The 13,594-nt window shown below is 39.4% G+C and overlaps 1 protein-coding gene and 1 long non-coding RNA gene across 2 annotated transcripts in view; both read left to right on the top strand.

The window, feature by feature from the left end:
• Positions 1-13,594, top strand: part of LOC145447147 (uncharacterized) — a 286,300-nt gene that overhangs the window by 242,849 nt on the left and 29,857 nt on the right. The window lies entirely within an intron of this gene.
• Positions 1-13,594, top strand: part of LOC145447125 (uncharacterized) — a 469,805-nt gene that overhangs the window by 439,111 nt on the left and 17,100 nt on the right. Inside the window, exons 8-10 of the mRNA XM_080325546.1 lie at positions 8,157-8,257; positions 12,070-12,199; positions 12,328-12,537. Coding sequence (XP_080181672.1) covers positions 8,157-8,257; positions 12,070-12,199; positions 12,328-12,537 — 441 coding nt within the window. The remainder of the gene's footprint in view (positions 1-8,156; positions 8,258-12,069; positions 12,200-12,327; positions 12,538-13,594) is intronic.

Here is a 13,594-nt window from a genome sequence, read left to right as displayed (position 1 = left end):
CACTGACAATACCGAATATTGGGCATATAATACAAATATTTTCACAACACAGTTCTTTTAAAATCGATTCAAAACATCATAATGAAACATTCACATTTAACGACTTATTGAAAATGCATTTTTGTGTCAAATTTTTTCATTAGTTTACGGGACTTAATTTTTTGGCAAATGAGGCCATCTCGTCTTTCAAATCCCGAAACTTGCGCTGATGCTTCTGTTACGAGCTTTAGATGTCGTTCCACTGTTGGATTGTGGCATAGATGAAACAAAATCAGAGGCTTCTCGCGGCATTCTTCCAACTTTGCATCAGTTAAGTGCTCAATCGCTGGAGGAAGTTATTGATAAGGTTCAATATCAACCAACTCGTGGTATCCACAGGCGAAAGCGTCACTCAACTTTCCATCAATAATAATAATAATAACTCGTGGTATGCCTTTGTTTCCAAGTTCAACTTTAGGACACAGAATAAACGAATAGGACCGCAGTTCAATTGGTTGGAACTGCTATGACTTTCAATGTCCATAAGTGAATTTTGTTCAGCGGCATGTTTTCGAATCGCAAGCACCTTGGTGGACCACACCCAATTGAAAAAAAAAAACTACATGGAAGTGTATCTTGTTGGCCAGTTACTCAATTCAAAAAGCTCCCGCCGCCACTTTTGGCCTTTCCAAAGCTCCCATCCGAAGTTGTGAATGACTTAATTACGGACCAGCTATATGCTTATAAAATGTGCTGAACAGTTATTCAAGGAAATGTTGATGATGATCTGGCTTATTTGTAGGTTGGACCAGTTGTGCATTCAAGATGGCTAACTTTGGGATGCAGAGATTTACGGTATTATGTGACAGTTGATGAACCGCCTTTGAACCTGGAGATTCTGGTTCGTTTTTGCCTTGAAGTATATTTTCCGACTTGGTTTGAGATCAAGCTAAACAAACATATAACACACGGATCCAGAAACTTCTTCAATTTGATTCAACGGGTTTTGAATTTCTCTGACCAAAACGTTCGTAAAATTGCTTTGAATGTGGTGATAAGAAACGGTTATTTCGAACACCCCGAAAATATTATGATTGCAATGCTGGCAGATGATAATGAAGACAAACGAAATAATGGTGTGAGCAAGGTGCTTGCGATTCGAAAACATGCCGCTGAACAAAATTCACTTATGGATATTGAAAGTCATAGCAGTTCCAACCAATTGAACTGCGGTCCTATTCGTTTATTCTGTTTGCCAAAGTTGAACTTGGCAGCAAAGGCATACCACGAGTTGGTTGATATTGAAACTTATCAACAACTTCCTCCAGCGATTGAGCACTTAACTGATGCAGAGTTGGAAGAATGCCACGAGAAGCCTCTGATTTTGTTTCATCTATGCCACAATCCAACAGTGGAACGACATCTAAAGCTCGTAACAGAAGCATCAGCGCAAGTTTCGGGATTTGAAGGACGAGATGGCCTCATTTGCCAAAAAATCAAGTCTCGTAAACTAATGAAAAATTTTGACACAAAAATGCATTTTCAATAAGTCGTTAAATGTGAATGTTTCATTATGATGTTTTGAACCGATTTTAAAAGGACTGTGTTGTGAATATGTTTGTATTATGGGCCCAATATTCGGTATTGTCAGTGTGTTACTTTTCTTTTCAAAAAAACTAGTGACAAATCACAATTTGTCAGAATAAATGCTGAATTTCAACAAAATGTGCGTATATATTGTTTTTTGGCTATAACTCATTTTGTGTTCACAATAGTGAAAACATTCTTCTTATAACAGATAGAAACATGATGTTTCCGCAGATTTTGAGCTATATATCATGACTCTGCGACCAGCGGTTGCCGAGATGGGCCATTTTACCCCCCTCCCCCCACGCGCAGAAATTGGGGGGTTGCCGGCTGGAAAATGGGGGTAATACCCTGAAGTCACTTTTTATTGAAGTTTTAGGTCATTTGTCAGGATTGAGGAAGCCCTTTTTTTGATTTGAAAAAAAAGTCATTTTCACTCCACCCTAATATATATGTAGGCGAGTTTCTGCTGTTAAGTGATTAGTAGGTCCATCTATTTTGCTTGATTTGGCTATGGTACCATAGGTGCCCCACCCCATAAATATTGTAATTGACTTGAAAACAGTCCATTCGAGGATGGTATTGATTCAAAAAAGATGTGCCATTATATACCCTGATACAAGCCCTATACTTCACATCAAAAATTATGGCGGTTTTGTTAGTCTGAAAGGTGATATAGAAAAATGCAAATGTCGATCCAAATTTACTTTACACCCTCTAAAACGTAAATCATCCGCCACAGACCTCATAACTCACGCAGGTCGATTTTTTTAGCATGTGAGGAGAGATTCTGTCAGCATGTAATTGTAGACATATTCACGGAGTGTAATCATGGGATTATCATGGATAATTGTTCAAGTATTTTCGGTCCCAGTGATCCATCGGTACCACATCTCCCCTAACTATCAAATAAATCTTAGAGCAGCTCAACCGCAGTGACAAGATTGGTCATCCTATACCCAGAGGTGGTCAACGTAGCCATTGTTGGGAACCTAGTAGAAGTAGAACTAACTCCGTAATTTATACTCCAGTTCAAGTAGAACTAATTACTTCCAAGACAGGTCAAAAGTACTTCAAGTAGAAGTAGAAATGAATTTCTGAAAAGTAGTCAAGAAATTCGTTACATGAAGTAGATTTGGTTGAGGGTTGCTTAGTTTTAGAAATTTATGCCAGGTGACAACTGTTAACATTGCACAGTGCATCTTCTTAATCAACGCAGAAGAGTAATGGCACTACAAATAAGTGCAATTTTCAAAAATTGATTTAGCTACCGTGGTACTGGGGCTATTATGCCCAGTTGCTATGACAACCTCACGCTTGAAGGGAAGGCAATCATGCGCCAAAGCTACTTTCTAGTTGACAAGATTTCAAGTCTGACAAAAAGTGTCAAGTAGAAGTGGGAGTAGCCTAACTCATAATGACGCGAGAACTCAGGTAAAATAGTACTTCGCTGCTGATCCCCTCTGTATATTGGTTCAACCAACTCAGAAACATCCTCTAAAGACGACGAACATTATTTCTTTTGCATTGACTTCGTAATATTCTGAACAAATGATATTGTTTGATTCATTGAATTTACAAATATACTTGGAAAGAAGTGTAATTTATTAATTTTTGTTTTGCATTCGATACCAAGAGCATAAAAAATAGTTGAAGAATGCATGTCAACCTTATCAAGTTCAATAACTGCCGACACTTTATGCCCATGTCTTTTCCTCTGCCTCCAGAACCACTTGTCTAGACAGATTCATAGCATCTACGGAAGAGCGCTTATCTTGCTGTACGCAAATGAAATATTATTTTCAAAGCAGATATCAGCATCGGGAAAGAAGTTCAGGACAGTTAGTCAGTGGTCAGATCATCCGCTGACATTTCTGTCGGCATGAAACCTCACTGCCTTTTACCGCTACCGCATGACCAAATTTTATGTGGTGATCATAATTGGCTCCAGGCTGATTTTTTTTACGAGGGCATCATCGATTTCTTAGTGGCCTATGTTCGGCTCTCTTGGGATAATCCATCAGATCATTAATTCGTATACATGTGGTAAAGCCATGTCGTGAAACTCAAGATATTTGCAATGTGCCGAACAGTAAAGTAATCCAATCCAGGCAATCAATCAAGTAATCCAGACAGTTTGTTGCATCATCAGTTGGAGCTGATGATCATTTTTCGTCGGGTAGTGGCCCTTGGCAGCATGACAGATCGATCAATGACTTGTAATATAGGTATAGAGGCAGTGGCGGCTCGTGACAATATCGGGTGGTGGGGCAAGGGCTGCGAGCGACTTTTATCAACATGACGTCACAATGGCGTTTTCCAACGTAAAAAATTAACTTTAATATGATGGTCACATGAATTTCCCGACAACAGTGATTTTAACGTAGGTGCCGCGAGAGGTTTGCCGGTGAGCCGTGACTTGAAGTGTGGTAACAAATGTTTTATTCATTTTTTTTTTAATCAAAGGATTATTTTACATAATGTACGTGAACTAAGAATCGTCCCTATGCCACGAATCAATTATCAGGTCATCCTTAGTAGCATGCGTTATGATTTCATGGTAGAGTTAGAGATTACGCAAATCGATAGGCCGTCCGAAAGTGTTTCGTACACGATCCTGGTGTGTTACGACCACTGAGCTGGTGGTTACGAGTTACGACCAGGTGATAGGCAACCAAAGCGGAGGTACCCGGCGTACGATTGGATCAATGGACTGGACAATTTCTATCATCATCATCATTGGTTTATTAGCAATTTTATCAGTTCAATACACCACAAAAATGCGATACAATGAAAAGACAGGAAGATGTCGAAGCGACAAGGAGTAGTCTTCTAGACCTTTAATTTTCGCTCTAAAGGCAACTGCGTAAACTAGCCTACGTACGGAGCAAAGATTCAATACGATTCATGTTCGCACTTGACTTGACCAGACTAATTCCAATGACTAGAACTCGAGAGATTGCGTAAGCCTAACTGCAGAGGTCAACGACTTCGGACACATACGCAATTGTTATCTCATAGATTGGGCCTGTCATATTGAATCCAGAACATCAATTTGAATGGTCTTTGAAGAACTAAGGACAGCAGCCTCGGAACTTCGGTCTCGGAACAACATAGTACATTTTGGCCTTGAAACTGGAGATTGTGACGCAGCACATACGGCTTACTGTCTGCTGCCAAATCGCCGTTGGAAAATATATTAATCAATAAATACATGAATGAAAGCCGTAAACTTAGCATACTGTTACATGAAATCATCGAGAAGTAGCATTCGCAATCTCATAACCCATTCCGGCATGGTACACTGTCAAAATCAATACAAACAGACGAACACCGAACTTTGAGTAAAATAGATCGAGGAATAGGCTGATCGAATGATCAGCTGTTAGCCGACATCGAAAATGAAATAGCTATCGCATTTGACAGGGGATTGTAAGCAAATGGTTTGAAGGCCACAATTTCACAGTGAAATGCACATTGGCGAACATAAAATTATGTGAATATTTGAATGCAAACCGAGAATCTTAGTTAGCTGTTTCATGCGATCATCGAGATATACCATTGGAAATATCATCACCGATCTCGTTATGGAACGCAGACTAGATTAGCACAGACAGACACCGGCTTTTCCGTGAGATCCGCAATGATGTAGGTAGGCTAAGTATCAGATCAGCGCGCATCTCTACCATACTCGACCTCGAAAACGAAATAACTGCCTCAATCATTGAGCGTCAACTTTAAGACTTGGCACCGCGTTCGATACTAAAATCAAGAGATACCGTGCAAAAGCTCATGACAGATCTAGGTATGGAACATCGTTAAAATCAATAGAGACCAATAACGGCTTTTGCGTAAATCTGTTAGCGATAAATGAAGAGTCAGCTCTCACTCGACTTTGGAAACGAAATTACCACCCACATAGTTCAGTGACAAACTTAAAACTTATTACAGCGGTCGATACTAACATTAAGACTTACTGTGCCAAATATCATGACCGATCTCGGTATGGAACATCGTCAAAATCAATGGAGACCAATACCGGCTTTTGAGTAAAATCTGTTTGCTGTACAATGTACATGATAGATCAGCACACACTGAACTTCGGAAACGAAATTACCACCCTTATCTTTGAGTAGCAAGCCTGAAACTTGGAGCAGTGCTAAATACTACCTTCACGACATATCGTACCAAGTTTCAAGAATTATCATGGTGCGAAACACCGTCAAAATCGACATATACCAGCAAAGGTCGAGTCAACGCATATCACGGTAACCGAGTTCAGATATAGATACGATTGTTACATCACACCTTAAGGGCGACAGGCATAGTTGCCCCACTTGCTCAGCCATTTTACGAATAGGAGAGAGTAAATCACCGTTTCTTTATTGTGCGCGGCTTTGAGAGAATAGATAGTGAAAGCATAGAGTCCTATATGGTGTCGACACAAGCAAATCGCACGGTTCAATGAAATTGTATCACGTCACAGTTTCCATTTGGCTACAGGCAATTTGACGGTGATTTTTGACCGACTTGCCGAGCATCAAATTTGATAAAACGGGTATCAATCGAAAGCTGCCGCCGTACTGATTACGAAAATATAAATTTTATTCCGCTCGCGGCCCTGGAACCCCCACAATCAGCCTCTAATTTTTCATTGTTATGGAGATTGGCATTGGGACGCAACAATGCTGTCTGGCGAAACGACAGACGCAACAATACTGTCTGGCTCCCTTTTTCTCGAGCACCTGTCTCGTTTCGCTAGACAGCATTGTTGCGTCCCAATGCCAATCTCCATAACAATGAAAAATTAGAGGCTGATTGTGGGGGTTCCAGGGCCGCGAGCGGAATAAAATTTATATTTTCGTAATCAGTACGGCGGCAGCTTTCGATTGATACCCGTTTTATCAAATTTGATGCTCGGCAAGTCGGTCAAAAATCACCGTCAAATTGCCTGTAGCCAAATGGAAACTGTGACGTGATACAATTTCATTGAACCGTGCGATTTGCTTGTGTCGACACCATATAGGACACTATGGTGAAAGCTTGTTATGAGCGCTACCGGGGCAAGCCCCGGCTAGGCATTCACAAAGCGAAAACACAGAAGAGAATTCGATTTTCGCAGAGACTTCGCTATGTATGGGCATTTGTTAGCGAAAGCACAAGAATAATGCGGGTTTCGTCGTGATCTCGGTGTATACTGATTGCTGTGCGTCTATAAATGGTTAAATTGTTATTGAACAGAATTTTAGGTGGGGCAATGCCCCAGTTGCCCTATAGGACGAGCCGCCACTGTATAGAGGTCTAAATATTTTGAATTGTTTACTGAGAAGCCATACAATAGCATAGGATGTTTTATATATGTATTGTATGTAGCGTGTTGCATGAATTCCTAGCACATCAACGTACTGGCAGTCATTGTCTCTTCAGGCTTAAAAATAGCGGTATCCTATATATATTGCAAACGATATCAATCATCAAAATACTGCAATGATTACCTACTACCACTATACAATAGAACTATAGTAGGCTATAGTATACTATCCCCACCAAACTTAATGCTGCATTGAATATCATGTAGTCAATCAAGTTGTGCTAATAAAATCAGCATTATATAAGGCAACAATGAAGTGCACTGCTTTGTTTAGTCTTGATGTCAGGTTCTCCCAAAAGATACTTCCGATGTGTTCAGCGACATTGTTTTATGTCAGCACGACAGCAGAGCAGACAGTATATTCTGATCCTTGCTGGTCTCAGCTGCTTCAGTCATATCTTCCATCCAAAATCAGGCTCCACAACAGACATATAGTACTACTTGAACTAACAAATACTCTTACTAGAATTTAAACCAATCGCTCTACTTCAAATGCCAGAATTTAAGTACATATGATCAGAGTTGAGTACCGTAATACGACTACGTTACAGATGGATTTCTGCATAATTCTGACGATGTCATTCGAAATGCTTTGTACAGGACTGACGTCTAGCATAGGTGAATCTCTGATGACTTTCACAACAAATTTCTGAAACGTTTACAACCAGAAATCAACAGTACAGTATGCGATATTTAGCACTGAAGCAGGTGCGCGAGAAAGTAGCTTGCTAACCAATTTGTGGTTGCTATGCGTATCTAGTCACGTGATCGAATTCCTGCAAATGGCCTATTCATATGGTATATCGTACAATTCGACTTCTGACTTTATGGCAGTATTTCCGACATTATTTCCCACTCGGAAATTTTAGGTGATTACCAATTTTCTTCCGTTTTTGTGTTTAATTTTTTATTTTTGCAAACCAAACATTTTTGAGTTAGGTACCAAATGAATCGGAAAAGTCTCAGCTTCTCGAAAAACGTAGTACTCGATGTCCGGGGCGTGTCAACAGGGAGAAATCGGTTACAGAGACATGCCATGTCATATGATACAACCACCTCGTAAAGGTTAAATGGTAACAAGACACATATAGCAAACACATAAAACAAGGCATATAAATGATGTCAACATTAATATATAGTGATATTTAAGAGACACCATGGACTGGACTACTAGGCAAACCCACACCGCATATCATTCAACGCATCTTTATGTTTCTAGGTGGGGACCCAGGCATCTCCTACATGAGAAGAGAAAGTGTCTCTGAAGGAAATGTTGTTTTCCGGTATGACATGGGTTATGCTCGGATAGGATCATGTGAAGTAAGCAGGAGTGAAATTTTTAAATTTCCATTTCAAGTCGAATCGTATCTTGAGGTTTCTTACAATATAGTTATAATTCATAATTATGATGATGACTGTGTATATAAATAATGAGAGAGAATAAACTTGGTTGATTCAGAAAGTCATAGCGATCCGTTTCGCCTCCTGAATATAGTTAAATTACTAACCTATCTCCCAATCTTATATCTTTTACAGAGGTAGCTTCGAGTACAATGTAGTCTGCTAGCTGTGAGATATAATGCGAATACGAATCCTTCGTGATTGTGAAGCATGCCAGTGTGTAGGTTAAACTTTGGTTCTTCAAACAATGTGATAAAAAGTATTAGTGAGTAACTCGCAAGAACATGCTGTCCTACTATTAGGGATGAGCAGCGCGTTACCAAGGCAATTGTGTGTATATTATCCGTTAAAAATTGCTCCGAAAAAGGTGACATTCTTGTGAAGGTAGAATGCGGCACATCACAAGCAGTTCCTTGTTGATAACTTAATCACGAATGAATAGGTCCATGTCGCTAGAATGAAAACTATTCTGAGAGTGTATGCAGAACCAGCAACATTCAATTACAGAAAGAAGTAGAGACTTTCATTGCCTGGCGAAACTGGTTTCATTACTAGACTTCATAGTTTCAAAATTGCATGATGAATCTTTGTGAATACTGCGGATTGACTAATCATAATGTCACAGCTATAGTTGCAACTTTTGAAATAATATCCTATTGTTATGGTTGAGGGGTACCAACGAACTGTGAGCAGTGTTGGGATCAAGTCACTACCTTCGAGTCACAAGTCATCTCGAGTCATTGCACATTTTGACTCGAGTCAAGTCAAGTCAATCGATTTTCGAAGGTGACTCGAGTCAAGTCAAGTCACAATTCAGGTCAAATTGAATTTTCAAGGTATGACTGATGATTCAAAGTCGAAACATTTTGCTCGCCTCGTGAAATACAGATTAGTTGACCATTTATCTTGAATCAAATACCGAATTTAAAGTTAAATATATGCACAAAGGCGTTGTATCACTCACGCGCACACGTAGAACTGCTGATAAGACACGTGAGTAACTTTACAAGTGTACAGCTACATGCTACAGTTTGTTATTATTAGGGATGGTGTGAACCTCTGAAATGTTCAGGGTCGTGTGAACGCGAACCTTTTTGAAAGGTTCTGTTAGAACGCGAAACTCATGACGTCTTGTGACGTCATATTGCTAATTCGAAACCCACATTTCAGTGATATGATAGCCTATATTAATGTACCCGATATCTAGCGACTATCGGCCGACGTAATGCCACAACGCTGAAGTTCTAATTGACGTCTTGAACGTCGCCAAATGTGTCAACTGGGGCAATCGAATGATATCATAATGAATCCCATAAATTCAACACCATCTGTCGTTTTGCCAACAATATCGACAAGGACCTGCAATGGAATATATAAGCTTACGCCTTAACGGTCTAGGCCAGACCGGACAATGTTCGGCGTCTGAGCATCGCTACGTTGATATTGAGAAGAGTGTAAACCGGGATTCGATACTTGCTACCGATATTATTCTATTAACAAGTTATACAGCAGTAGCCAACCCCCAATCGCACGATTTGGGTTTTTATGATACAATGGACATCTGGAATCAAGAGTGACCCCGTTCGCCTGATAGATTTTTCTACATCAGACAACGATATCAATTTTATCGATTGGTTGAACGAGCATCATTTGCGGACTATACCTACATGTAGTGCGTATTTCGTTCTCGATGTTGTGTGATTGCGGGTCAAGATTACAGCATAGAGTCTCTTAATATTCGAGCAAACATTTGCAACAAACCAAGTTTAATTTTTGAGAATGTCAAGGTGAATGCACGTCTAGTGTTGATTTTCATGCTGCTAGCTCCATGCATATAGTGGCCTGCAGTTGAAATGAAATAAATGTCAACCAAAGATGTTATAATGAAGTGAAAATTCTATTATCTGAAAAGGTTCTCAGTGCAGAACCTATCGAGGCTCGTTTGTGAACGTGAACTTATGAATTTCTGAGATTCACACGCAGAACGCGAACGTGAACCTCACGTTCACATCATCCCTAGTAATTATCATCCAAAATTGAGGATCGAATACAAAGCCTTGAAAAGTTGAAACAAATTGATATCGTACAATACACTACACACGAAACAAGTCACGACTCGAGTCATCCCAACACTGCCTGTGAGTATGTCAATATCACTCACAGAAGGGTTTACTCACAAGTAAACTGAAAGATTACTTTTTTCAAATACTCTCCAAGTTGAAATAGCGTCAGTCTAAAAAACATTACCATTTGAGTAAGGAGTAGAGACATGTCGAAACGTCTTTGAGTAATCGGAAATAGTACCAAATCTGCTTATTAAGGTCAGGACTTAAGTAGTGTTTCTTGTACAAGAAAGACAGCTCGAAGGAAGCAAATAATTTCAGGATCATCGGCATCTATTAACTTTTCAAACTATCCGTAAGTAGTGGAAACGAGTAAATGAAACTACATTCCGGGGTGACGAGGGACAAACAGTGGAAATATGAGCTGAATTATTGATATCAAGGCTGTAGCCTATTTGTATTTTATGAAGAAGTAATTTAGTCTACTTGTATTGCTTACTCCGAGAATGGTGTTCATGATGCTTCCCCTTCTACTTCAATGGATTTTCACGCAAACCTATACTGACTATTCGTACCTTACTGATTTGGCTTATTTCTAGTAGAAAATGCATTTTCTATTACATATAACGGTTTCTGAGTGACAGTCCTAACAATGGATAACTGACAACCACAGATAACAACCGATAAAAATCCCTTTATCGCCTGTATTTGTGGCACCACCAATCAATGTGTATAAATGTTTAAAGTGTAGGGATGCGGAAATGCATCTTGCAGATTCTAGATCCCTCGTCTAATCCATATCTTGCGATTTAAGTTTCCTATAACAAAATAGAAAGGTTGCGATTTTAACAGCATATTATTTAGAATTAGAATGTAACATTTTTGATAATTAGGTAGTCTACTCAAGTAAATAGGTTTTGATGTTATGTCCAGAATTACTATACACGTTATGTGGCTAACGCTAAATGACTGATGGTAATCCTCGGGGTTTCATCTGTTATCGTCAGTTTCGGACCGCATCACCATTTTGCCATGTCGCTCATATCTAGGTGATGAGAATCTAGTCGTACATTGCTCTTGATCTAAAAAAAAAATATCAAAAAAGGGTAAACTAAGATTATTGTATTCGACAATGTTGAAGTAGCAGTAAAACTAGTCTAAAACTTTTCCACTTAAGCAAGTAGTGCATGTATAGAAACCACATGAAACTTCGGAACAGTGGAAATACTTCAGTACTGACCAACTACATGGTATCCTTCAATTCGTTTGTCTCTGCTGCTACATGAGCAATTTCTTCACGTTCGCCATGGAAATAAATAAAACGAATGTTTCGCAGCACTAGTTCCCGAACGTTTTTGACCCATATCCTCATTATCAGGCTCAAAATATCTCTATCGCCTTTACTAAAGAGGATTTGTCATCAGGAAAGTTGTCCTTCTAGTTTTCCGTAGTATTCAGGTAGGTTATGTCGACTTACTCGTGCAGTGTTGCTTGTCTACTTGCACTTCAACACCTGTTTTTGCCGCCGTCTCTCATAATCACCCCTTACGGGCAATATTTCCCAATTTGAGAACCACTGTTTGACATCATTATTTGAGCTCGTGTCCAATTCACTTCTTACCTAGGAGAAACATTAAGCAACGTTTTGCATCAATATTTGCATTTCAGAGCTCTGGTTCTGTGACTAGAAGTCTACTGTTTACCCAGGAGTATGAAGAAACATTTACTATCACAGCACAAGAACCCGCTGAACCTGGCATTGCACCTGACCGGCAGATCGATGGCAAATCTATAGCTGGTAGACAACTATGTTCTGTTTATGTTTGCTATTTGCGCGTAATCATACCGTGAACGTATTTCAACTTTGAATCTTTCGCCTTGTTATATAAGTACATTTCGCTTACTTGGTATTTTTCAATATTTTAGACGATGGAAGCATTTCATTTGATACCTCAACGTTCATTCTAACCCCAAGTACCACCTACGGAGTCGCTCCAGAGTACCTGATAGAAGATTGTCCACAGACTGGAAATAAGACTATATATACAATGTTATATATTATACAAGAATTGGATTCCAACGCTGACTCTCCCGCATTAACCGGAAGAATAGTGAAACCACAACTATACACAACAGGTACGGTAATGCGGTAGTTCTCATCTCATGGGTTGCGGCCCAAAGTTGAATCGCATGATGATTCTGTTGGTTCGCCTGTATTTTGAGACATTTCCCAAACGAAAACTATTTACTTATAAATTTATAAATTTATATTTATTTATAAATTAAGTTTGAAAGTCCACATGAGGTTAGAGTTAGAATTAGCGCACTTATCACCACGGTTTCGACAGTGATCTTTGGCAGCAAAAAGTTAGAATACATGGCAGTGTGATATCCGAAAAAAGGATCTAACGCAAGACAAAATTTGCTAATTCAGGACTGGGCAATCAGCAGTCTTCAGAGCAGTAGTGATCAGTCTGCGCGACGAAATCATCATTGCGAGTTCATAATTAGTTAAACCCAGTAACTGAAAGCGATTACCATACTTATTGCACAGCGACGAATGATCTACATTTGCGAGCCAATATTGTCGACCATGAACAATAACAAGACAAAGCTGCGCCCCAATCTATCTGATGTTTACGTGCAGATTTTACCAAGGATTTCTACGTCCGACATGGTATGGCGCCGTCCCCCATATTATAAGGCCCGTAGTTTAGTCGAAGAGCAACACGGAGATATGGTGTCGGATACGGTGTTACCACTTTGCGCGATTAGTAAACGGTACTAAAAATATGGCTGATCGTAAAAATGCCATAGAGTGTAGCTTTATTTTCGGAAAATAGAGTTATTACTACACTTGCTTTTATGCTTCATCATTTATGTTCGCCACACAAAAGAACCGAAACTAATAAGAACTCAAGTATGATACTGGGAATTGAAAGAGTAATATAAATACTACTTCAAAAAAGAGGGAATATATTTCATGTCTTTTGTCAAGAAAGTTTCAACAGTGGTCTTCTAAAACAGGTCTAAAGCTAAGAAAAGTCAGAGTCCACTTTTCAGATTAGGATAGTACACGCCATGGGCTGCTAGATTACGATATGATAGGTAAATGCTAGATTTCATATGGGCGACAATGCGGCGTGAACGGAACCACGGATCCCGCTACCTTAATTACATTCACCGAATCATT

The sequence above is a fragment of the Botryllus schlosseri genome, chromosome 9 (genome assembly GCF_051294905.1).
Source record: "Botryllus schlosseri isolate E-star chromosome 9, Bs_hap1, whole genome shotgun sequence".
Taxonomy (NCBI): Eukaryota; Metazoa; Chordata; class Ascidiacea; order Stolidobranchia; family Styelidae; genus Botryllus; species Botryllus schlosseri.
The sequence above is the reverse complement of the archived record's forward strand: the minus strand, read 5'-3'. Positions and strand labels throughout refer to the sequence as shown.